Here is a 27,363-nt window from a genome sequence, read left to right as displayed (position 1 = left end):
GTTTTGGGCATTTCTTTCATTTCATCAGGTCAGTTTGTCTTAATATGACTTTTTATGTCTGTCTGTCTGTAAAGTGCAGTAAAGTGCTGACTTTAGTCTAGATTGAATTAGCCCAACATGCCCATGATGCCATGAAATGTTGTTTGGTAATTCATGGTCCCCAGAGGATGAATCCCAAGGACTTTTGTGGTCCTCTGACTTTTCATTAAAATCCATCCAACAAAAATGTTCATCACCAAATACCTGCAAAAACGTAAGATTCCAATCAGCCAAAACTGCACTTTGTTGGTTGTGCTTCATGTTTGCAAGATGACAACGTGGTGAACATGTTGAACATACCTGCTGAACATACATGTTGGCATTATCAATATGAAAATGGATCAAGAACGCGGACATTTTTCAGTTCTTTTTTTATTTCGCTCTATTTTTCGTATTTCACAGGTACACCACAAACACATTTCAGACAAATACACGAGTGATTCATCTTTGCAGTCATTCAAATAAATTAAGTTAATTTACACGTAAGTGACGAGAACACATTCTAAAACATCAACATAATCCCACCAATATTTACACATTAGTGCACCAAAGTAAATGTGATACATGAGACATCTGGAGCTGCAGATGTTTTTGAGCTTGTGTTGTTTCTCTGGTCCCAACATCATTGTTTTCTTCTTCGTGATGGAAAACTGCGCCTATCGGCTCCTGTGCGTCCTGGAGGAAAACACTGTGCGCGTCCTGCGGCCATGTGCGCTCACTGAGCTGCGGCCGCCAGTGGAGGGCGCGAACACAAGGGGACCACACGGTGATTGGTACGAAAACGGCAACATTTTGGGAGGAAATTAGAACTTTTTTTTCCTCCCTCGGCATGCTACGAAATGTACAGTATTTTATTCACAGTTGGTCCATAAAGTATATTTGTGGCATTTTCTGCATGTGACCACAGACGCAGACTTGTCCCAGTGCGTCTGTAATTGTCAGGAGGTTTTTTTTTTTCCCCCCCCTGTTTTCAGAGTCCGGCCCCGATCTTCCTGTCACCTCCTCCTGCCTGCACCCCCTCCAGCTCCTCATCGGAGAAAGGGCTGTGTGGACTGTAGCCAACGTCGGTGCTGCGCTGCAGGAAGTCCGTGGCACGCGGCATCGCAACAGGGAAACCGTGGGCATCCTCCTCTTCCTCCTCCTCCTCGTCCTCCTCGTCCTCCTCTTCTCCATCCTCCAGGTCGAGCTCTACCCCCCTGCCGTCCGGGTCCTCGGTGCGTCGGCGGTCGCTTGATTTGTCCGTGGCGGTTTTGCCCCCGTTGCGCAGTTGCTTAGCCTGAGACTGGGCCGATGCGCCGCCCTGCTCCTTTGCCTTCCGGCTGCGTTTCCACTTCATCCTGCGATTTTGGAACCAGATCTTGACCTGTAGAGGGACGACAGAGCAAAGAAAATGTGTTCACGATACATGAATTTTAAATCCTAAATATTGTTTTTGATTTTAGAGCAAGTTGCAGTCCGCAAAACGTAGAATATGGTTTAACAATATTGGTCATTTATAAATATAAGATGACATGTAGACGGAGAATAGTCTTTATCTTTGTCCTTCTTCACCACTTGAAATATGTCAATGTTGTTGATTAAATACTATGATCATATAATTCATCGATGCAACAGTAACGAAGGAACAGGAACGAATTTAATTGAAAATAGAAACATACAATATAATTTAAATCTTAGCTTAATGCATTAAGGTCTCGGTTTATTTGTTGGAGAAATAATTTAGTTCACACATGAGAATATTCCCAAAACAAAAAAATAAAATTCCAGTGACGGGTCAATGTGTTCAATCTGCATCTTTGCGTGTTTTGAATATCCTCATCTTTGTTAAATGATTACATAATGTGTGATTTAGTACATAATAATTTATTGAACAATTCATAAGTTTTTCAAGATTGAAGGTACAGTATTAATTCAACAGTGACAAAATAGACACAGTTTGTTTTAATGATTATTTTCAGGATAATTTGTCATTTCATAACGAAGAATCTGTTAAACTCTGATTTTGTGTTATCATTCTGTTAACCCTGCACATTGTTGAGATTCCTCAATCACTCAGCTTTCCTGCAACCATAAATAAAACAACATGAAACATGCTATCCTGAATAAGTGTACTGCTTCTATTCACTGGATGAAAGCAAAAGCAGAACATTGTGTCTTAAGTTCGGGGAACTTTGTCCTGGAAAGATGAGCTCTGGCCTAACTCTTATTTTTAAGGACCCGAATAGAAGTGCACCAGCATCCCGTCCCGTACCTGTGTTTCAGTCAGCATTAGCGAGGTGGCCACTTCGAAGCGTTTGGGTCTGGAGAGGTATTTGTTGAGTTTGAACTGGTTCTCCAGCTCCAGCAGCTGCTGACTGGTGAAGGCGGTGCGAGGCCTCCGGCACTTCCCCAACAGCCCAGACTGGGGGCCCACTGGAGGAGGAAGAGCAACGTTATCAGTGTCTGTGGGTCCTTACATCTAAGATTGACGAACCCACAACATCTGAATATTTATATTTTGATAATTCATCTAAAATGCACTCTGAAATAAAGTATTATATTAAACATTTGGCCGATAACGGCTGGCAGTGTTATTTATTTAATACCAAGGGCGTAGGAAGTTCGATATAGTTCTGTGGCTTGGAGTCAGGCACATATGCATTAACTATATCATGAACTATAACAGCTTTACTCCAGTTTATTGTTGACGGGGGACTCGGCAGAAGCGGCTACAGAGGCCATAAACACAGAGGCGCGCCATTAACTTAATGAAAATCCAATGAAGGCTTTGGGCTTTTTATTGATGAACTGCAGGACGTGTTATGTGTTTGTTTATAGTTTCTTCGTCACACAAAGACAATTTTCATTCTGCTGGAATTTATAGAGAAATAAATGGGCGGAAATTAAAATATGACACATGCCAGTGAAAAGAGGACGACGTGGCTGTTATTTGCAGAGCGCGTTTCCCGTTGAAAGCAAAATCATTGACGGCCTCTTTCTGTGTCTAATTCAAGACAGCAGTATAGAACTATATATTTTTAGTCCTCAGAAGAAAACATTAGCACACTTAAGTTATATCATTTCAATACCAAATTGAGTGCACTCAAAAGGGAAATCCAACCATCTTAAACAAGCAAAAACGAATAACGATACGAATGTTAACAATGAATGAACTGTATTATCACACAAATGAATAACAGCCTACTATTGATATGAATTATCTAAAGAGCATAAATAGTTTAGTCAAAAATCCACTCGGTTTCATTGGACTGTATGACTTTACAACAGGTCAAACCATCCGATTAACAGCTGTACAACCTGATAACGGAGTGATACAGATGTCGTGGAGAATTTAAATAAAAAGACATTTCTGAAGTTATTTTTGGACTAAGAGTTTTAAAATCCGAATATTCCGGGGCTATAATAATCTAATTTGATGAAGTCTAAAAGTGCATTTCATATAGTCAGCACAGACCTGTAGCAGTGTTCTATACTTACTGGTGTAATCCGGCAGTCGCGGCATCATGATCCCGGCGCGGAACCAGTGCTCCAGGGGCAGAGATCCCGCCATGGCAGCCGCCTTCAGGTGCTCCGGGTAGGACTGCGTGAGCTGCGTGAAGCCGGTGTACGCGTACGCGGGGTGCTGCCCCCCCAACGCGGAGAACGGGTACATGGGCGCGTGGTACATGGCGGGAATCGAAGCAAGTCCCGGATGTGGGAGATTTAGGACCCCGGGTTTGTGGATTAATCCTTGGAGCTGTGCGGCCCGCGGAGACGGGGTGTCCGCCCGGCGGCAGGAGACCGGGCTGCCCGCGGGGCTGTCGCTGCTCAGACCGGGGGAGGTGTCTCGGCTCACGCGGTTGGTCTCATCGGCGAGCAGGGCGTCAATTCTGAAGTTTTTGGATTTTTCCATGACGGCTTCAGTCAAAAAAAAAAGAAAAAAAAAGAAGGGATCAAACGCGTGGAGTTCGGCGGTGCGCACCTGTGCCGTGCGTCAGCGCGCGGGCAGCGGAGCCTCTTCCGCTCACAGACTCATGCGTTCTCCTTCTCTTCTCACGAACGCTCAGGCTGGACGAGACTAAACAAGCTATTCAACAACTCCAAAGAGAACATTAACGCACGCTCAATTAGTTTGCGGACCAAACGACTGACGTTTGCATGCGCAGCCCTCCATCTATTTCCTCGAGGTGTACCTGCACGTGTCCCTCCGCGACATGCACTGCCCGCCCGTCCTGGTGTTTACCACCAGCTTCCCAGAGAGGCACGTGTCTCACTCCATCAGCCGACCTCCTGTGGCTGGGGCCAGTGAGCTGGGATTGGCTGGAGGTGGAGCTGCTCTGACGGGCCTCTAATCAGCTAATTACCCGCTCGTTTCTCTCCCCAGAAAGCATTCAGAGTGAGGTAATGTCCAACCCTTGTCCCGCCTCAAACACCTTCAACTGCATCAACGCGCCGAGGTACATTAGAGGATTGGGCGGTTGTGTTTCCAGTATCTATCTCACTGCCAGCGGTACTCGCCATAGTTTGCAGCTACCTTTCCGTGAATGAATAATCCACAGCTTTGACTGTCCAAACTAATTGTTAGTGCTGCGACACCCTCTCCACACAATTTAGAAACAAACATGTTTATCAGCAGCCTTGAGATTTCTGATTGGGTGGAGTTAAAAAATAAAAATAAAATTGTGGCCTGTCCAATAATGAATTAATCATTAATATTAATCAGGAACGTTTATTGGCGAAATATGTTAGACGGTATTTGACGTGGCGGTTGGTGGATAACATCCGAGAGCAAGACAATGAGACAATGGACAACAAGAGAAATAAGTGTTAATTCATGGCTGCATCCTCACACAGGCCCATGCAATTAAAGTTTACAACCAGGAATTGCAGACAAACCATATAAAAGGGTTATGACTTGGCAGAAAAGAAGTTAATTGGCCTTCTGTTAGGTGAACTAATGCTCTTTTAAAAAAGCAGCAAGAGTAGTCTGACTCTTCTTATCACTATATGGTTGCAGGTCTGTAAGCTCTCAAGATAGTGAACTTTGATGAGAATGCAAGGATTTGGTCAGAGATCTCAGGGCCTAAATTAAGCTTCTAAATAATCTTTAGTGCTGACTGTGTCAACCCCCCCACCCCCCCCCCCAAAAAAAAAAATCCACAAAATTATCGCTGCAATTGTCCATATTTTTTAATCAACTAATCACTTCAACCAAGTGGACGTTTGTGCCAAGACGTTCCTGAGAATGGACACGACCGTTGCCCTCCTAAATCTGATTAGTTCATCCCAAACCATGATTTAGGGATTGTTAGTGCGTTTGTTTGTCTTCTGTGATGGAAAACACAATATCTGTGGATTTTGGACTCAAACAAAAAAGAGTGAGTTTACAGGGACCACGTGATTAATAAAGCACATATTTAAATGATCGTCGTTTGCAGCTGTCTAAATTAAACTGCCTCTATACAGCAGAGCATGACTTCATCGCTCTCTCACTTAAAATCCCTTCAATGACAAGTAACGAGATGTTACAGCTACGTTGCAACCGCAGACTCCACCCAAAAGGCCTCTATATGATCTCGGGCATATTTTGATCCATTCTGCAGAAATGAATAAAACGCCAACCCACATCTCGGCAAGACCCCAACTCATGATAGGTAATTGGCTGGCACACACAAGGGTTGACCTCCAGAAGATTGGAGCGGTGTTGCGGGTCTGCCCAACTCTCTCTCTCCCTCTCTCTCTCTCTCTCAGTGGGTCTCCCGCTGTTCCCTATCTGGCAGATTACCGCCTGCGGCGCTGATATAGAGGTAATTTGCTCCAGGGAAATCAGTGCTGCTTTCCGCCTGTTCCTCTCAACCTCGTCCACCTCCAAAGAATCGTTCCCTTGCTTTTATGATTTGAAAGTGATTTAAATAGCCAGGCCGCGGGTAAATCCGTCACCCGGGCCTGTTGACAGAGGCGCACAAATTAAATTGAATCGTTGCCCTGAAACGGCGCTCAGCTGAGCAGCACTTTGCTCATGTTGGCTCTCGGGATCAGATGGCACTGATGCATTTGTGCTTTTCCAAAGTTATTTGTCTAAACGTGATAGGACTTTTGAACAGGGCCCCTCCTCGAGACACTGCCGAACAATTACATAATGGGACTATACTGCCTGGTTTGGTTGATGATGCAATTCAGTACTGCAAATTCCTACATACGTTTTCAATTAATCAGATTGCAGTTGACCCACGGATTTTGGGGGGTCCGGTCTGAGTCTTTGTTGGTAATCCACAGTCCTCCTTAGTGGTACAGAGGCATCAAGTTTCACAATGAGTATTCTGGTATGAAACCCGTCCTCCGTGTATGAACATAATCTAACTTGACAGCCCTTCAACATTTAAATTCACCACTGAGAAACATGACTCAACTTCACAAGATATTTGTGCAGTATTCGGATATTCCAAAGATAATCATTCTGAATCAGGAGCAGTGTCATCGGGTAAAATCTCAATTTACCGACTAGGTTTTAGAAACATTGAGTTTTGCTTCACACCTATAAATCTATCCATCCATTAGGGAAAACCTCTCAGGGGTCAGGGGTCAGCCCCAGCCCAGCAGGATGGGTCCTGCACGATTTACAGTGTTGCTGCGGACACTTCAGCAGCCAAAAACAAACAGCAATGAAAAGAAAAAAGTTTTGATTAACTTAAAAGTCACCTCTGAACAATCGAAACCCTCACTGCCTTCATTCCCACATGTCCTCACATGCACACGACCTCTACGAGCATTGGCGGGACGTTCACACCGTGAGAAGACGCTCGATTCAAAGAGGCCGCCGGCCCTTTGACGCCGAACTACAAAGCCAGAGCTTACCGACGAGTTATGTGTCAGTAAACGCAGCGGCCAACGGGAGTTGACTGAAACATTTGAGAGCTTATCAGCCATTACAGGCATCATTTTCAATCATTACCACGGCCCTGAGACACACCGCCGCGTCCTCAAACTAATCATGCTGTGTAGTCAGCACAATATCGACTCCCACTGGGTCACTGATCCACGCTGGTTTATTTAACCTACTGATAAGACCCTTCCTGCTGTTGATAAGTGAAACCTAAGAAAGTTCCTTTCCTTCTACTACAATAACGTGGCCCAACTGACAACAACGCAGCGCAACGGACCCCGAAGAAAACATCGTCACACAGGTTGATGCACCACGACTTGCTGCGTATGTGCACATCCCTGTCTGTGCTCTCCAGGTTTGTTGTGACACACGAGGCCTTCAGGGACGCGTCCCGCTCACACCAGCGTTCCCGCCGGGTGTGGAGCGCAGCGTAAAGGGCTGTGATAAATGGTTGGGGCGGCACAATAGGCTTCCTGTGCGTTGTGAGTCAGCGTTCTGTACCCCTGCTGAAGAGACCTCCTCCCACAGGGTCAAAGGTGTAGAACAAATAAGCTCACTTTCCGCCGGACCTTGAGACCAAAATGAATGTTGTCTCATCACGGAGATAGGGGTAATTTATTAGAGTTTTACTTCTCCTCTCTGCCCCTGTACACTGTCCCCATCATTTATTAACCAATATTGAGCTTTGCCGTATGACATCCAGCCCTCTGGATGTGAATCTTCTTCTGTCCGGCATGGTCGCTTTGGCCTCCTGCATCTGAGCCCAAAATCATGCATTTTTCTTGTAAAATTTTGTAAAATTTCCCTTTTTTAAAAGTGTGTTTTATAGATCAAAAACTATTTTACCATTCCCCTGAAGAATTCAACCACTTGTTTGGTGGAAAAGGAAAAAATATTCACATCCGCCTCGGAGTTGTAATTCTGAGTGAGAGTTATGTGACGGCGTCGCCCCCGTGAATTAACACTGAACAGCATTTTGATGTGACGAGTTATAATGTCTGACAGCAGAAAGGCGTGAAGCCGGCCCCAGCAGCCGTGACGCCATAAGAAAACATGCTTCTAGCGCATCTCTCTAAAGGCTGCAGCCTACAAATGCCCAATTAGTATTAGTCCAAGTCTGCATCGCCAAACCTTAGGCAGGAGCTGGCACACATTAGATCCTTCGCTACCAGGAGACAACCAAATGTACCGACACTTGTGCACGTCTGTAAACACAGCTGCATTAGTTAGATAATAGATGAATAAAAAGGAAAAGCGATTTGTGTGCTGAGATATCCGAGTAAGTACATTGTGTTGGAATGAAAGCCGTCTCTTGTGGTGTGTTAATCTAATAATGTCATCTCTACAAACGATCTTCGCCAATCAATGGCACTTTAATAAAGTGGACCCTTATGAAGAAGAAAATGACACAGCCCAGGGTTCAGAGTCTGCTTCCCATCTAAATTGGGGAATTCCAACCTTGACTGACTTTCCAATCTCTTTCCCGGCTTACCTGTTTATTCTTTTCCACGCTTGAAACAAAAGCTTCCTTTCAACAGAAAGCAATGCAGTGTGACATTTATGACCATTTAATGGGTCCTGTCTTCTAACAGCCCTGTGTTTTACTATCACCCACACAAGGGCCCCATTGTGCATAGACATGGGAGATATGAGATAAACACACCTTATCTGACACAACAAGGCATCATTACTTTCACCTTGCTATCTCACCGTTCCTCTCCACACGCATTATCTGGACACTTATGAGGATATTCAGAGCAATCAAATGCTTTGAAGATCTCCCGCCAGTTGGATGTTTGCTCCCTCTCAGTTCCCCCCTTCTGCAGATATACTCAGTTTTAACTATAAAGAGTGAATATAATCTAATTGCTACTTTGCGGGCGAAGCTTTCCGCTGTGAGGAAATTGTTCACAGCCATTAGCACTCAGGTAATGTTCTTATTGCCCAATTTACCTGTAGACACTACCCAAAGGTCGCTGAGCGGAAACGGATAGTGGAGGAAGACATCAAGAGAGGAGAAAGAAGTTAAAGTAATTGTTCCAATCTGTGACAAAATACAAAGACGTTGTAACACAAAGACGGCGTAAAAGGTGCACACAGTTTCCCATTGGTTTGTCTTCCGCTCTTTCTTAAGCGTCTAGTTGGCCCTTTACAAGAGAACTCTGACTAAGACACAAATATCTTTCACATTGTCTTTACTTTTCAGACCCGGAGGGTGTATCCCAACGTAGATGCTGAAAATAACCAAAATATCAAAATCCATTACAAATCTGGCTGCATGGAAATCCGTTGCACAGTGAGAGTGACGCTGTACTTAAACATTTTTGCAGAAATTAGTTTTTCCGCAGTCTCTATCGTGTAAATCCTGTTTTCTTTTTCTCGCTGTAGTTTTGCCGCAGTAAAGAAACAAGAAACCGCACTGGCAGCTGCTGCTAGCTGCTAACATGATGGATCAACAGTATCATTTAGAAAAAACATTTTTCTGTAACTTCGAGCAGTGTATGAAGGGCCATGCAGATTAGAAAGCATTTAAGAAAATGACTCTCTTTGTGGTAGTGCTAATAGTGCCACCTCCCAGCAGGTCATTTCCATTCATAATGCAGTCAATAATCAAAAGAAAACATTAAATGAATTGATCAGTCACTTGACGTTGTCAATAGACTAATGGAGCGCTCCTAAAATCTGTCAATCTGTGAAACGGTGACAGAAGTAAATCACAGCACTGTGGCGTATTTTAATGGCCCTCAATTGATCAAAACAATGTTACAAGTGGGACAAAGTGCGGTGAGTCCAGCTTATTTGTCCACACAGAGTCCATAAAGACAGATCTCTACATTTGGCTTCATCTTGGTACATTTTAAAGGTGACAAAGTTAGATCAGTGTAAATCGTTCATCCTTTTTAGACTTTCAATAACTTCCAGTCCTGAAAAGACACACGTCTGCAGCAACTTTCTTATTTTAGCCGAGATTCACAGTACAGCTTATACGGCACCGCTGACCTTTAGGTGACGATGAAAGTTTGAATGCAATCGTCTCCGCCTCATTCCCTCGTCTTTTCTTCACCACTTGTTTATTGTGTTTGTTCCGTTCGTGGCTACAAGGGCAGCGAGGTCACGCACCTCATCCCTCTCTGTCAGCGCGCTAATTGGTTTGAATAAGCTGCCCCTCCTCCCAATAAACTACATGTGCTCAATCTTTACGACAGCCTAAATCCTTTTTAGACATCCTGTCACAAACAACTAAAGGACAAATTCTCCATCTGGGGTGGAAAGAAAATATGCTTTGAAGTTGTCAAACGGTTTGTAATTGTAACAGTTGATATTAATATGTTCATTTCAAATTAACATATTAAGCATTTGGGATTTTTGTCCTTGCAGTATTAGTTTCCTGCAGCCAATGAATGGACGTGCACGCCTCTGGCAGCGACATGTCAATCACAAGGTGGCCCAAACCTGAAACATGACTTCATTTTCTTTTTATTTTACTCCTAATTGATTTAAATGAACATGCTAGTGTCAAATCTGAAGAAGATTCAAAACCAACTGAGACCATAAACTACTGAGGTAATGAATAAAGTGATAAGTAGAGTCATTTTTTTAGTTCTGTAATATCACACATATTCTTTCTTATAAGAGGAGAAGTTTAAGGCACTTCCACAAAGTTTTTCATTCGAACATCTCAGATTCACACTTATTGTGAATGATTAATTTAAGTAGAAAGCTGTGTGTGTGTGTGTGTGTGTGTGTGTGTGTGTGCGGTTCTGTGACCTGACACCAAACATTGTCAATATTTAAAGGAAACTCTGAGCACAGATTCGGGGCTTTGGTTCTGAGAAGCACTCAGATGTTTTACCATCAGCGGTCCATAGTGGCATTAAGAAGGTCTTTCAAACTACTGCAGGATTCTATTCCAGGTATCCCTTTGATAGTGGAACAGTTTGTACTTCCCTTTTTCTCACATTACTTAAATTACTACTCACACCGGAATCTGAGAAGATGAATTAGATTACCACACAACAGACCAAACAATCTGTTTCTGCTCACGATACGGCTGAGCAGATCTGCTGTTGACCGCCAGGGGCCCGTCTAAGGTCAGTTTTATTTCTATATAACAAAAAATATAACTTTTGTGTGTCCAAATGTGTGCGGCACTTCAACAAACGTCTTCAGGAGTGTCTTGGACGAATACTAAGGTTAACTTAATTTTGTCTAAAGTTTGGGTGCACTATTTTATTAACATTTTATTAAAAGGGGTCATAAAAATATATTTTATTTTCGACCATATACACTATCACCCAGGTTACAATCGTTCTGACCTTTACACACTTCTTAATAAGTCATTCATGATCTCAAACAAACAAATTTCCTCAAGAGAGGAGAATATGCTTGAATTTCTATATTCTTTGCTTCAACTTTCACTGTTATACCATTTTATTATATCCAACTTGTGTCTTTGACATTGTGTTTGATTTAACTGTATTTTGTTGTTTTCGTTGTAGATCACTTGAGTTGACATCCTCTTTTCCACATGACCCAAAATGATTCCGGGGCACAAAGTGCTACACCTGCCCTCTTTACATAGCTGATTTGGCTTTGTTCGTATCCTTATGAGATTATCGCTGTTTGTGACATTTCGGTTTAAACAGGAAGCGTTTCCAGAAGTGCCAGGCTGAGATCGGCTCAAAGAAAGCCAAGCGAGGAATTAGAAACACCATAATGGGTCGTCCCGTCATAGGTTTTGAGGCCAAGATGATGAAGCGGTCACCAGGTGACATCTCAGTCTCACACTGTGCCGGCCCGACACCAAACCTCCGTCAATGACTACAGCACCCACGTCCTGCCTCTCACAGCGACGTCGCCGGGGGAGAGTGCAGTAAGCTGCGACCCGGCTCCAGTGGTACTGATCCCACGAGCGAAGCACATGATGTCAATGGGTGTGAGGCGGCGACCGCTGTTGATTTAGGTGGTGCCCGTTGTCATAAGCGGTGGGGTTTCCACAATCGCAGCGAAGTCGAGTCTGTGGGTGAAAAGAGTTTCTGGTAAACCTGCACGACCGTCTCATTTCCCACGGAATCCGTCCCAATGGCACAGGGGACAAAGATAAGGGATTATGCTCCATCAGAAGGTGGAGGTCAAGTGATCTTTTTATAGAGTAACAAAGTCCAAAGTAACAAAGGAGGAGGAGGAGGAGGCTGTGACGGGTGATGGAGGTTTTCTCTTGATTTAACTTTGCTGTTAAATGTGGAGAAGTTTTTGAGTTGAAGGCCGCCTTAACGCAAGCTAAAGATGCATGCAACGTAGATTGCAAGGGTCAAGGGTCACCGTGGGCGTGGGCGTGGTTACGTATAGATTCAGCAAAGCAGCATTGTGACCGCACCCATCGGTGATGCACTTGAACTTTTCAACCTGAGAACCTGAGAAGTATTCGTATTATTTGTAAAGTAAACCTATGGACAACAGATGTTTCACCTTAAATACATAACATCTGTTACACTACAGGGGACTTTAAGTGTTTGTCACCAGCTGACCTACATACTGATGGTTCCTTTATTGTCCATTTCTTGCATTGGCTCCTTCACTGTCCTTTGCCGCTCTGCCTGAGGCCGTCCGCTGGCTTTGACAATGCAGCATTATGCAAATAAATAGTTCCATTAGGTGCATTGTGTTCTGTCATCAGGCCAACCACACTGGATTAATAATGGACGCGGCCATCGCTTTGATTAACACAGAAGATTTATGAAGTTTACCGGTGTTACGCCTCACAGGAAATGATCTTATGAACGTCACCCGACTGGAAGACACCTGGTCCATAGTTGTAGAAATAGGTGACCATTTCTTCTTTTGGTCACACTGATGTTAACAGGGCCAAAGACATAGACGGTAGACACGCCATCCAATGTAAAGAACTGTCAGAAGTGTCTAAATATCTCCACACACAGATTTGACTTATATTCGATTCTTTTGTCTGTGTGAATATAAACATTCACTACAGTGCTGCAGGTCAGGCGTAGCCTGCAGAATTGACAGCTTCTTCTTTTGAAGATTGTGAAGAATGTGAGTTTTTAAGCTTATTTTGTGAGAAGCTTTAGGGTGCCAAAGCCTTTATTATGCTGCCTCATGTCAAGCATAACTCAAGCTGATACCTCGCCTGTGTCCATGAGTAAATTTACTTCTGCTTGACATCGTGTCCCCCTGATCCTCGCGTGGTCTTTACACTGTAAACCGCAGACGCCTCAAAGAGGTATTGGAAGTCACCGCCATCTTGCTGCACAGACTCACGCACTGGCTTTGCACATGAAACTGCCCCCGGATGGTCATTTAGGTCATTTAGCCGCGAATATAAAACCATCTGCTAGAAGTAAAATGTGAATTTTCACATTAGGAAATTGGTTCAGTATTGCTCTTTGCAACTCAAATAAGGAAAATCAATAGCAAATTGAATTTCATTTTTTCCTGCCTGGTAACTAATACTTCATTTGCGTTTCTTTTCCTTTCGGTTTGATTTCTCTGTCTTTTTTCTGCTTTATTTTTCCTACCAGGTATCACCCACTATTACTATTTTATAGATTAGATCTGTTTTTATGCTGTGTACCATTATTCATTTCTGTTAGCTGTGAATCACTTTGGAGTTTGTTTATTTAAAAAGCGTATATAAATATAAATTACTTGCTAAACTCAAAAGCACAGCTGAGGCTAGTTTCGTAGGTAATTTGGTCATAAACCACAATATTAGCCATAACAAATCAAATAATTATGACCTGACGATGACGCTAGTTTGAAAGTCAGCAATCCCCAAAGCCAGTATGATTAACCTTCTGGGAACCATGAATGACTGCGTCAAATTCCTATTAAATAATGGTTGATCTGTTTCAGGCAGAGAGCAGAGAAAACAACTGAGCCAGCAACTCCCGTTGGTCCTGTCACTCGTCAGATGCACCAGGCCGGTGCTTCTGATGAGTGGCACAGTTCCATCACATTACATCATTTAGCTGACACTTTTATCCAAAGCGACTTACAATAAATGCATTTCAACCATAGGGGTACAAACTCGGAAGAACAAGAAACAAGAAAGTGACATTTCCTCTAATGAGACTAGTTACAGGCAACATACTATTTGAATATCTGTATCCAATTATCTAGTATCAAACAGGCCATAGTTATTCCCACTACAGCACAGGTAGGTGTGTGTGTGTGTGTGTGTGTGTGTGTGTGTACAAGTGTGATGATCCCATTTATCAGGCCGGTTAACCCTTGGCAGCAAGCGGTAATACGGAGCAGGAGACCATGGGGGATGCAGGCACTCGCTCTAATTAAATCGCCCCCTCCACCTACCCAGCCACACCTTCACAAACCGCCTCCCCTCCTACGGCAAGAGAGACTGTGACCTTTTACCACTACATGCATCTGCACCCAGCATCCCCCTTTCCTACTGCCTGCATCTCCCACCTTGGCTCCGTACACGGCAAAGTGACGAATGGAAACCGTACTCTAAACTGACGGGAGGTCCCACCTCCATCTTTACTGCCTCTTACAATGAAAAGGTGAAAGGCAGTAAGGAAATTAGGGTTTAAAGACAAAATTCACCAAAAAAAACAGCAAGGAAGTTGATCAAAGTCTTCCGCTATTAGAAGTTGTGGTAAAAAAGTAGCCATTGGTTCCATGTACATTCGGTGCAAAACAGGACCTTTTGTGTTTGTGCAAAACGTTCCTCATATTGATCTGTTCTGTTACTATAACTGTATTTGCTTTCCCAGGTCCGTTGAGCTAATCGAAAAAGGATGATGATGCTTTTCCCCTCTCAACTGTGTACGCCTTCGCTGCGCTGTTGACCTTCTAATCCGGCCTGTTTTCAGTGCGAGCGGCATATGATCTAAATGCTGACTCAAAATAAATGTGTCCTTCTGTCCCTTGTGGAGTAATGACGCTGAATAAAGTAGCATTACTGTGAATAAGTATTTGCACTGGTGCGAAGGCGCACAGCTGTCTTTTTGTGTGGCACGTCGAGTTCAAAAGCGGGTTAAGAGCAGGGTAATCCGTCTGGCTGACAGCATCAAAGCAGCTGGCATCATTAATACAGCGGACGGGCCGAGGCGTAGTCCACTGTTTGTGAAGGTTACACATGAACCGGCATGCTCGCATGTACGCACAGCTACCCGTGCTTGTGTGTGGGCAGATATCTGCGCAAGCCAGAAGAATAAATACAGTTTAACTTTTTTATTTTTGTAGTTCTTAACTGGGGTGTTAGTTTTCTGGGTGCATTTTGATATTCGAGATATCAGTGTATTACGATTTTTTTAACACCAAGTACAAAGGGATAAATGTCAAGTGTAGACGCCATCAGTCACATCTATCATAAAAATGGTAGATATTATTGGTGTGTTTACTTCGAGCACATTGCAATGGTTCCAGCAGCAGGTTTCAGTGATAGAAACACCTGTACTGACGCCAGATGCTGGTGTATGAATGGCTGCTCGCCACTTACATCCAACTCTGTTTTAAACACATATGTTTGCCACAAATGTGAATACACAAAGCAAAAGCGGCGCAGGAAAATATTAAGAAACGTTTTTCTTGCTTTTTATATTAATTTGCAAAAGAGTAACAAACAGACAGACAAATGAAATTCATTCTGTTGCTGTTGGACGTTCCAGACTTTAAAATCAACGCGGTTGGGTTTCTTCTGAAAGCAAACACGATGAGTTCAGGTAGATTAGCCAGATTTGTGTATATGTATTGTGTTTATATGTAAATCCTATATTCACATAAAGCAAAGAGATACCAGTGTGTGTCTGTGTGTGTGTGTGTTTACATGCATGCATATAAAGGGTCATGTCAACATCTCATTTATGTAATGGCTCCACATTTACTGCACCGGGACATGACTGACAGGTTGAAATGACATCACTAACATTTAAATTGTTGTCCTTCTCTCTGCAGAGTAATACATCCTAAGTGACGCATATTCCGCAAACAAGCCATTTCTTCACTCATCTGCACCATCTTGACTCCACCTTTCTCACACACACACACACACACACACACACACACACACACACACACACACACACACACACACACACACACACACACACACACACACACACACACACACACACACGCGGTTCAATCTCCTTCTCGCTCTCCGCGTTTCATTTAACTGTCCCCACAACCTCACAGTGTCACTGCGCTATCCAATTGGCATAATTGAGCCGGGTCAGATGATAAAGAGACCCATAACAATCAATGCAGGTGAAATAAAAAACAGCTCCCCATTATTACTTTTGTCCTTTCGCAACGTCAATCAATGCCCCTCCCTCACATCCGCTCAACAGACTCGGACTGCTGCGTTTGTTTGAGGAGAACATTTGACATCTCAGAAGAAAGAACGGAGAGACACAAGGAGAGAAAGAAGAAGAAGAAGAGGTGGAGGAGGAGGAAGAGGAGGAGGAAGAGGACCAGCTGCTGAGATGGATGAGATGTGACAGGCTGCCACTCTCCTCAGCCGCTTCTCATCAGCATGACACAGCTGTCACTGCCCTATTTCAGGAAGATTAAACGGCCTTACGGTAAACCGGACTGCCTGGAGGGAGGGGCTGGAGGAGTGTGTGTGTGTTTGTGTGTGAATAAGCGTGTAGTATGCAGATGGGTTTTCTGCTCCTCTCCTCCCCCAATCTGTACCCCTTCGTCGAGCACCATCCTCTCCCTTTGACATGGTAATGGCTCCAAATTGATGAAGACACTTCACTCATTCAGTGACAACTCTTCTGGCAAGCAACGTAAACACTTCCTCCGCGCCTCCTCATCCATCACTCATGAAGCCCCTCCCCTTCTGCCGTCTTGCCGTTGGGCGGGAAGGCGTTTAATCAGCTAATTTGCTCCTTGGCCACCATTAATGAGCGTGCCACCTCTGGATTATCTTGTCATCCCATCCTCTTAATCAGCGCTGACGAACTGCTCGTGGAACTATTAGCCTCGTTTTGCCTCTGCGATGCTTCGCACAGGTCATGTGTCTGTAATTACGACCAATCGCTTGGGCCCCGTTTCTCTCCTGCACTGACAGAACGGTCATTTCAGGGGCCGAGACCTCAGCTCTGAACCCACTGCGAGGAAACATCTTCACAACCCCGTAATGCATTTTACAATAAAAAAAAGTTCTAATCATTCTAATCAAAAGGTAAAAAGTAAAAACACAAGTGGTTTAATAATCATGCATGTTAGTGTGCTTCTGTTGTGGGTGTGAATGAAGCTGAGTATGGAATGAGGTAATAGCTTGATTCCTATCCTTCTTTGATCAAATTCAAACATTTTTTCTTCATCATTTCAACAATTAGATAATAAGACTTTTGTCAGATGGTAAAGAATGTATCTATTGAAAAAACACATTTTACTCTAAAGCATCTCTATCGAGGAGTGAATATTGAGAATTGGGTGAAGAAATCACAACAAAATCTGTTTGTGGGATTTACTTAAACTACAAACTGTCCTCTCTGGCCGACTTTTGCTTGAGATGACTTTTTCTGCCTCAGCACTTCCCCTGTAGGTGAAAGAGTTGTTGTGTCTTTAGAAGAATTCACAATATCCAACCGACCTCCTGCGACAAATAAAAACTATCGATCAACCCCCCCCTCTTCAACACCCACTTTAACTGACTTATTGTGGAGCTCCATTTCATTTAATCACTTGGCAAAAGAGTCCGGGGTCTAAATAAAGAAAGAATAAATAAAAAAGTCCCTGGACCAATGTGTTGCTCTCACCTTTGTAGATGAAATTACCCGAAAAGCTGTTACAAATCAATATAATCAATGCAATCAGCTAACTGACACAGGCAATCTCCTGCCAGTAAGTAAAACACCCCCAGTGGAGATCTTTCAATCTCTAGTGCCGTAATTGCCCCCAAGGGCGACGTTAGGGTGTAGCATTTTGTACACTTAATTAAATTAGTGAGCTCTGCGGACGGGACGGGCTGCCGATCTCACAGGGAGCGGACGGGTCTGGCCCTGAGCCAGTAATTAAGGCGATACCTTTCCTGATTACGCCAATCCACCTTAATGAACTCATTATGCATTTTAACCCAAACACTCCCAGGAATTAATGAGCACAAAGAGCCCGTGGACGGAAAGAACGCGTCAATCAAGAACAACAGCCATAACTCATCCACTCAACGGGGCAGACGTAACGTCCATATTTCTCTCTCTCCCAGCAGCAGCCGGGGGCTAATTTGGACTTGAGTGACAGCGAAAGTTCTGGGTCTGCACATAAAAAGCTTTGAAGAAACAGGAGCCTTTGTCTGCGAAGTAACAACCGAAACTTTACTGGGCGACTTTGCAAGGTCTCACAGGAACCACGTCCGATGGCCCTGCGTTAAGAAAACTTTGTGGCATTCTTGCGGCAATAAGACTGCTTGCTCACACTATGTATTGGCTACAAAACATACGTGTAAAATGATTTAAAGAGACCTGGGAACACGGCAGGTTGGTCCCAGCTCTGCACTGACCCATAATGCTTTGCTAATTAAATAATTCACTAATTGATTCATTGCCAAATCAATAAAAGGCTGCAGATGGTTTATGGTGTGAGAGCGTAAGTGTGTTTGCGTTTGAGGACTGGGGGGCGGGCTAAAAATTAAACGTACATCTGATCCAGGTGCGTCCCCCCCAGCTCCAATGTGAACAAAAGCACATGGAATTGTTGCTGCAATATAAGCGAACATTGGGGTGACCTTGCTCCTGCGTTGTATGACATCATTTCAGCTCCTCACAGGCAGCTGATAGTGAATATAAAAAGTGCGAGACAGAGTGTGTGTGTGTGTGTGTGTGTGTGTGTGTGAGCACACGTTGACCCCATAAACCCAGCTCCGTCCTAGACCCGGTCCCATGGGAGTCTGGGATTTGTAGGTGGGAGGAAGAAATCAGCTGGGATAACATTAATTCAAGTGTAATGAATCCTTAGGATGTTTGTGTATAAAAGGGCATATGCAATGTAAATATGTGGTAGGTTATGCATACTTTATGACCATGTATACTAATGTAATTTGTGTGTGTGTGTGTCTGGTAAGGTGGGAATTACCTTTGAAAGTGATTGGGACAGTGGGGTGTGACATCTGACTGATCTGGGGGAGACGTAGGGGCTATAAATCCCGCTACATGAGCATTTTCATATTTGTTTCCAGGGATGTGTGCACAAGCACACACCAGCACACAGGGAGATGCAGGGAAGGGCCTCCAAGGCTCAGAGTGCTGTCGGATGAAGGTTGTGCTCGTCTGCCATGGGAGATGATTGGTCTGACAGTGTGGGGGTATCTCTCATTCACTGCAAAACTGCATAACAAAGACAAAAACATTATGTTCTCTATTAACAGTTACGCCAGTTATTCAGAAACAAATCACAAAAAATCATATTAGCCGGTGTGTGAGAATACACATTTCAATAAAATCCTGTGGACACCTAAGGCTTATTGACTGGTTTCTATCTCTACAGACCCAATGGTTGCAATGAGCCAAGTTGACGACGGCCAAAACCCAAGGCTCGAAAACAGCAGCCTACAAACCAACGGTTGCCGTAACGACCACTTTGGACGCTTTTCTGTACGGCCTGTGTCTGAAACTCAAATTTGGGATGTCAGCGAGTAGAAAATAATGAACCGTAATGGTCTGGACCCCATTTGGTCGGATTGGGCCGCATCGGCCCAGAACCGGATATGAGTTTGAGACCCCTAAACCTAAAACATTAGACCAGTGTTCAGCTGGCACTAAAAGAATATGGAGACTTATTGATCCTCCGACACCCACCATCCATCACTTTCACACAACTGAATACAATGCTGCAGGGGCAAATGTGTTTCATGCCACTCCATCCATCCATCAATCCGCATGCATCCACCTCATTCATTCATCCATCAGCATGCATCCACCCGATTCATCCATCAATCAGCATGCATCCACCCCATGCATTCATCCATCCATCAATCAATCAGCACCCATCCACCCCATGCATTCATCCATCCATCAATCAATCAGCACCCATCCACCCCATTCATTCATCCATCCATCAATCAATCAGCATCCATCCACAACATTGATCTATCAATCAGCATGCATCCACCCCATGCATTCATCCATCCATCAATCAATCAGCATCCATCCATCCCATTCATTCATCCATACATCAATCAATCAGCATCCATCCACAACATTGATCTATCAATTAGCATGCATCCACCCCATTCATTTATCCATCCATCAATCCTTCAGCATCCATCCACTACATCGATTCATCCATCAGCATGCATCCACCCCATTTATTGACCCATCAATCAATCAGCATCCATCCACTACATCCATTTATCAATCCGCATCCATCCACCCTAGTCATTCATACATCCATCAATTCATCAGCATCCATCCATCCATCAATCAGCATGCATCCACCCCATTCATTCATCAATCAATCAATCAGCATCCATCCACTACATCGATCCATCAATCAGCATGCATCCACCCCATTCATTCATCCATCCCCCATCCATCAAACAGCATCCATTCATCCATCAATCAATCAGCATGCATCCACCCCATTCATTACATTACATTACATGTCATTTAGCTGACGCTTTTATCCAAAGCGACGTACAATAAGTGCATTCAACCATAGGGTACAAACTCAGGAGAACAAGAAACAAGAAAGTGCAATTTCCTCAAATAAGCGAATTTACAATTTGCTATAGATGAGTGACGTCACAAGTACAATTTAAGTGCTGCAATTTGTTAGTCTTTAGTCGAGGTAGAGTCTGAAGAGGTGTGTCTTTAGTTTGCGGCGGAAGATGTGAAGGCTCTCTGCGGTCCTGATGTCTTCAGAGAGCGCGTTCCACCATTTCGGCGCAAGGACAGCGAAGAGTCGAGACCTAGTCGAGTGTTTTGCTCTCAGTGAGGGAGGGACGAGTAGTTTTGCAGATGCAGAGCGGAGAGTGCGGGTTGGGATGTAGGGTTTGACCATGTCCTGGATGTAAGCTGGACCCGATCCATTCACAGCATGGTACGTGAGCACCAGTGTTTTGAACTGGATGCGGGCGGCCACCGGTAGCCAGTGAAGAGAGCGGAGGAGTGGAGTAGTGTGGGAGAATTTCGGAAGGTTGAAGACCAGTCGAGCTGCTGCATTCTGAATGAGCTGCAGAGGTCGAATGGCGGTGGCAGGGAGACCTGCCAGGAGGGAGTTGCAGTAGTCCAGGCGGGAGATGACAAGAGCCTGAATCAGTACCTGCGCTGCCTTCTGAGTGAGAAGGGGACGTATTCTCCTGATGTTGTAGAGCGTGTATCTACAGGATCGCGTTGTCGCAGTGATGTTGGGAGTCAGGGAGAGTTCGTTGTCGAGTGTGACGCCGAGGTTCTTAGCAGTCGAAGTGGGCGTTAGCACAGAGTTTCCAAAGTTGACTGTCAGGTCCTGGGTAAGCGAATCTTTTCCGGGAAAGAGAAGTAGTTCAGTCTTGTCGGGGTTGATTTTCAGATGGTGGGCGGACATCCACTGAGAGATGTCAGTTAGACAGGCAGAGATCCGAGCCGCCACCTGGGTGTCCGAGCGAGGGAAGGAGAGAATTAGTTGGGTGTCATCGGCATAGCTGTGGTAAGAGAAGCCATGCGAGCGAATGACAGCGCCAAGAGAGTTGGTGTAAAGCGAAAACAGGAGGGGACCCAGCACGGAACCCTGAGGAACTCCAGTAGTAAGAGGACACGGTTCCGACACAGATCCTCGCCAGGTTACCCGGTAGGTGCGGCCATCGAGGTAGGACGAGAGAAGGGAGAGAGCAGAGCCTGTGACACCAAGTTCTTGAAGGGAGGAAATAAGGATCTGGTGGTTGACCGTGTCAAATGCAGCAGAGAGGTCCAGAAGGATGAGGACAGAGGAGAGAGAGGCGGCTCTAGCAGTGTGGAGTTGCTCAGAGACAGCAAGGAGAGCAGTCTCTGTAGAGTGGCCTGCCTTGAAACCTGACTGGTGGGGGTCAAGGAGGTTGTTACAGTGGAGATAAGAGGAGAGTTGATTAAAGATAGCACGTTCAAGGGTTTTGGACAAGAAGGGAAGAAGAGAGACCGGTCTGTAGTTGTTTTCTTCAGAAGGGTTGAGGGTGGGTTTCTTCAGGAGAGGGTTGACTCTTGCCTCCTTCAGAGAATTGGGAAAACAGCCAGATAACAGAGCGTTGTTGATGAGAAAGGTAAGGAACGGAAGAAGGTCAGGTGCGATAGATTGTAGAAGATGTGATGGAATGGGGTCAAGAGGGCAGGTGGTCGGACGGGCAGAGGTTACTAGGGTAAGAATTTGGTTAGGAGAGAGGGCGGTGAAAGAGGGAAGTGAGGGCGAAAGAGGTGAGGTCGGTGGGACGCGAGAAGTAGGTGGTGGGTTTGAGAAGGAGGAGCGTATGTCAGCTATTTTCTTGGTGAAGTAGTTGACAAAGTCTCCCGGAAGAAGGGTGGAGGGGGGAGGAGGGGTAGGGGGTTCGAGGAGATTGGAGAAGATCGAGAAGAGTTTTTTGGGGTTAGAGAATGAGGATTCGATTTTGGACTGGTAGAAAGAGCTTTTGGCAGCAGAGATAGAGGCAGAGAACGAGGAGAGGAGAGATTGAAATTCAAGCAGGTCGTCAGGTCGTTTATATTTACGCCATCTCCTTTCCGACGCTCGCATGGTGGCTCTCGTGGCACGGACCGGTTGAGACAGCCACGGAGCCGGAGGGGATTTGCCAGTCCGTCGTGTCGTAAGAGGGCAGAGAGAGTCTAGAGAGGAGGAAAGAGATGAGAGGAGAGTCTCTGCAGCAGCGTTCGGATGCAAGAGTGAGAAGGAGTCAGTTGAAGGGAGAGCTGATAGAACAGAGGATGCCAGCGAGGAGGGAGAGAGGGAGCGAATATTGCGACGAGCCGGTATAGAGTTAGTCAATGAAGGAGGTTTGTTAGTTATAGAGAGTGGAAGGGAGTAAGAGATGAAGAAGTGATCAGACACATGAAGTGGAGTTACAGAGAGGTTAGTGGTAGAGCAGTTTCTAGTAAAGATGTAGTCAAGGTGATTGCCGGCTTTGTGAGTAGGAGGAGAGGGACTGAGTGACAGAGCGAAGGAAGAAAGTAGGTGTACGAGGTCAGATGACTTCTCTGTCTGGATGTTGAAGTCACCCAGGAGGATGACCGGAGGACCATTTTCGGGGAAATTAGACAGGAGAATGTCCAATTCTTCCAAAAAATGACCTAAGGAGCCTGGCGGACGGTAGAGGACAATGATGGTTAATTGTACCGGGTGAGTGATTGTTACAGCATGGAATTCAAAGGACAATGGGGTGGCTGGTGGTAGAGGGTAGAGAGAAAAGCTCCATTTGGGTGAAATGAGTAGACCTGTGCCACCACCCCTACCAGTGGGCCTGGGAGTGTGGCTGAAGGAGAAGGCGGAGGAGAGAGCGGCTGGGGTGGATGTGTTCTCGGGTGTGATCCAGGTCTCGGTCAGAGCGAGGAAGTCGAGTGACTGCTGGATAGCAAAGCCGGAGATGAAGTCAGCCTTGCGAGTCGCTGACTGGCAGTTCCAGAGACCTCCTGTGACGAGGTGCTGGACGTGTGAGGAGCGGGTGGGATAGGAGAGAGAGGAGAGGTTACGATAGAGAGCAGATCTAGCCCGAGGCCTGTAGTATCTGCGGGAAGAGATTCGAACAGGCACGGGTGAAGGGGTCAAACACATTATTAAAAATAGCAGAAGAAGGCGCCGCATTCAGCCGCCCCGAAGACTGCCACGAAAGACTCCCTTGTCTTTGTTCTGCTCGTCTTCGTGCTGCGAGGATAAGATAACGCTGAAGCTAACGCTTCCTACGATTTCTAGTTAAATACTCCCTCGTTAGTGGAAGTCGGCTGCGGCTGCGCTGGCCGCTCCCCCGTCGTTTAGGAGACAAAAGGTCGATTGGCCTCGACAGAAACTCCTCAAAATGCAAAGCACCAATAGCTTGACACCCTAATCAGTGAACAAACACCATGTGGTCTTTTGACAAAATGAGAGTTTAAGGATACAAGTCTTATTTGCTTCAGAAAACAAGGCAAAACAGACTTAGATCAGGTCAAAACCTAGCAGAGTTAGGAGGGCACACTGGCAGTTAACTTAATAGTAGAATCTAGAACACAAACTGGCACTAAAAGACTGAAAGAGCTTGAGCAAACTAGCAACCAAGATAACTTCAAACAAAGAGAACTGGTCGTGAGACGACAAAAAACTAAAGCAAATCAGCAATCAAATTAACTTAAGACACTAGAATCAACAGCAAATTTAGCAGACTAGCTTGGTTTAAAGAAAGAGATACTTAGTCCGATTTCAGGTCGCCTGGATGTCTGGTGGCCTTGTAGAAGAGATGCACACTGGCTAGTTCAGGTCTGGGAAGGGGAATTTAACCTCTGAACGGCTGCGCTGGCCGCTCCCCCGTCGTTTAGGAGACAAAAGGTCGATTGGCCTCGACAGAAACTCCTCAAAATGCAAAGCACCAATAGCTTGACACCCTAATCAGTGAACAAACACCATGTGGTCTTTTGACAAAATGAGAGTTTAAGGATACAAGTCTTATTTGCTTCAGAAAACAAGGCAAAACAGACTTAGATCAGGTCAAAACCTAGCAGAGTTAGGAGGGCACACTGGCAGTTAACTTAATAGTAGAATCTAGAACACAAACTGGCACTAAAAGACTGAAAGAGCTTGAGCAAACTAGCAACCAAGATAACTTCAAACAAAGAGAACTGGTCGTGAGACGACAAAAAACTAAAGCAAATCAGCAATCAAATTAACTTAAGACACTAGAATCAACAGCAAATTTAGCAGACTAGCTTGGTTTAAAGAAAGAGATACTTAGTCCGATTTCAGGTCGCCTGGATGTCTGGTGGCCTTGTAGAAGAGATGCACACTGGCTAGTTCAGGTCTGGGAAGGGGAATTTAACCTCTGAACGGCTGCGCTGGCCGCTCCCCCGTCGTTTAGGAGACAAAAGGTCGATTGGCCTCGACAGAAACTCCTCAAAATGCAAAGCACCAATAGCTTGACACCCTAATCAGTGAACAAACACCATGTGGTCTTTTGACAAAATGAGAGTTTAAGGATACAAGTCTTATTTGCTTCAGAAAACAAGGCAAAACAGACTTAGATCAGGTCAAAACCTAGCAGAGTTAGGAGGGCACACTGGCAGTTAACTTAATAGTAGAATCTAGAACACAAACTGGCACTAAAAGACTGAAAGAGCTTGAGCAAACTAGCAACCAAGATAACTTCAAACAAAGAGAACTGGTCGTGAGACGACAAAAAACTAAAGCAAATCAGCAATCAAATTAACTTAAGACACTAGAATCAACAGCAAATTTAGCAGACTAGCTTGGTTTAAAGAAAGAGATACTTAGTCCGATTTCAGGTCGCCTGGATGTCTGGTGGCCTTGTAGAAGAGATGCACACTGGCTAGTTCAGGTCTGGGAAGGGGAATTTAACCTCTGAACGGCTGCGCTGGCCGCTCCCCCGTCGTTTAGGAGACAAAAGGTCGATTGGCCTCGACAGAAACTCCTCAAAATGCAAAGCACCAATAGCTTGACACCCTAATCAGTGAACAAACACCATGTGGTCTTTTGACAAAATGAGAGTTTAAGGATACAAGTCTTATTTGCTTCAGAAAACAAGGCAAAACAGACTTAGATCAGGTCAAAACCTAGCAGAGTTAGGAGGGCACACTGGCAGTTAACTTAATAGTAGAATCTAGAACACAAACTGGCACTAAAAGACTGAAAGAGCTTGAGCAAACTAGCAACCAAGATAACTTCAAACAAAGAGAACTGGTCGTGAGACGACAAAAAACTAAAGCAAATCAGCAATCAAATTAACTTAAGACACTAGAATCAACAGCAAATTTAGCAGACTAGCTTGGTTTAAAGAAAGAGATACTTAGTCCGATTTCAGGTCGCCTGGATGTCTGGTGGCCTTGTAGAAGAGATGCACACTGGCTAGTTCAGGTCTGGGAAGGGGAATTTAACCTCTGAACGGCTGCGCTGGCCGCTCCCCCGTCGTTTAGGAGACAAAAGGTCGATTGGCCTCGACAGAAACTCCTCAAAATGCAAAGCACCAATAGCTTGACACCCTAATCAGTGAACAAACACCATGTGGTCTTTTGACAAAATGAGAGTTTAAGGATACAAGTCTTATTTGCTTCAGAAAACAAGGCAAAACAGACTTAGATCAGGTCAAAACCTAGCAGAGTTAGGAGGGCACACTGGCAGTTAACTTAATAGTAGAATCTAGAACACAAACTGGCACTAAAAGACTGAAAGAGCTTGAGCAAACTAGCAACCAAGATAACTTCAAACAAAGAGAACTGGTCGTGAGACGACAAAAAACTAAAGCAAATCAGCAATCAAATTAACTTAAGACACTAGAATCAACAGCAAATTTAGCAGACTAGCTTGGTTTAAAGAAAGAGATACTTAGTCCGATTTCAGGTCGCCTGGATGTCTGGTGGCCTTGTAGAAGAGATGCACACTGGCTAGTTCAGGTCTGGGAAGGGGAATTTAACCTCTGAACGGCTGCGCTGGCCGCTCCCCCGTCGTTTAGGAGACAAAAGGTCGATTGGCCTCGACAGAAACTCCTCAAAATGCAAAGCACCAATAGCTTGACACCCTAATCAGTGAACAAACACCATGTGGTCTTTTGACAAAATGAGAGTTTAAGGATACAAGTCTTATTTGCTTCAGAAAACAAGGCAAAACAGACTTAGATCAGGTCAAAACCTAGCAGAGTTAGGAGGGCACACTGGCAGTTAACTTAATAGTAGAATCTAGAACACAAACTGGCACTAAAAGACTGAAAGAGCTTGAGCAAACTAGCAACCAAGATAACTTCAAACAAAGAGAACTGGTCGTGAGACGACAAAAAACTAAAGCAAATCAGCAATCAAATTAACTTAAGACACTAGAATCAACAGCAAATTTAGCAGACTAGCTTGGTTTAAAGAAAGAGATACTTAGTCCGATTTCAGGTCGCCTGGATGTCTGGTGGCCTTGTAGAAGAGATGCACACTGGCTAGTTCAGGTCTGGGAAGGGGAATTTAACCTCTGAACGGCTGCGCTGGCCGCTCCCCCGTCGTTTAGGAGACAAAAGGTCGATTGGCCTCGACAGAAACTCCTCAAAATGCAAAGCACCAATAGCTTGACACCCTAATCAGTGAACAAACACCATGTGGTCTTTTGACAAAATGAGAGTTTAAGGATACAAGTCTTATTTGCTTCAGAAAACAAGGCAAAACAGACTTAGATCAGGTCAAAACCTAGCAGAGTTAGGAGGGCACACTGGCAGTTAACTTAATAGTAGAATCTAGAACACAAACTGGCACTAAAAGACTGAAAGAGCTTGAGCAAACTAGCAACCAAGATAACTTCAAACAAAGAGAACTGGTCGTGAGACGACAAAAAACTAAAGCAAATCAGCAATGGAT

At 44.6% G+C, this 27,363-nt stretch overlaps 2 protein-coding genes across 2 annotated transcripts; both read right to left on the bottom strand.

Moving 5' to 3' along the window:
- Positions 1-395: 395 nt before the first annotated feature.
- mnx2b (motor neuron and pancreas homeobox 2b) lies at positions 396-19,218 on the bottom strand. The gene is made up of 4 exons (XM_040168873.2): positions 18,968-19,218; positions 3,517-3,936; positions 2,291-2,451; positions 396-1,402 (listed from the first exon to the last, which is right to left on the bottom strand). The coding sequence occupies exons 1-4, from the start codon at positions 18,999-19,001 to the stop codon at positions 1,010-1,012; spliced, it is 1,008 nt and encodes a 335-aa protein (XP_040024807.2). The 5' UTR covers positions 19,002-19,218; the 3' UTR covers positions 396-1,009.
- A 1,261-nt stretch (positions 19,219-20,479) lies between these two features.
- On the bottom strand, positions 20,480-27,353 carry LOC144385292 (uncharacterized). The gene is made up of 2 exons (XM_078084952.1): positions 23,284-27,353; positions 20,480-23,130 (listed from the first exon to the last, which is right to left on the bottom strand). The coding sequence occupies exons 1-2, from the start codon at positions 23,630-23,632 to the stop codon at positions 20,672-20,674; spliced, it is 2,808 nt and encodes a 935-aa protein (XP_077941078.1). The 5' UTR covers positions 23,633-27,353; the 3' UTR covers positions 20,480-20,671.
- Positions 27,354-27,363: the final 10 nt, after the last annotated feature.

Source organism: Gasterosteus aculeatus, chromosome 12 (genome assembly GCF_964276395.1).
Source record: "Gasterosteus aculeatus chromosome 12, fGasAcu3.hap1.1, whole genome shotgun sequence".
Lineage (NCBI taxonomy): Eukaryota > Metazoa > Chordata > Actinopteri > Perciformes > Gasterosteidae > Gasterosteus > Gasterosteus aculeatus.
This window is presented reverse-complemented; position numbering and strand designations above follow the sequence as displayed.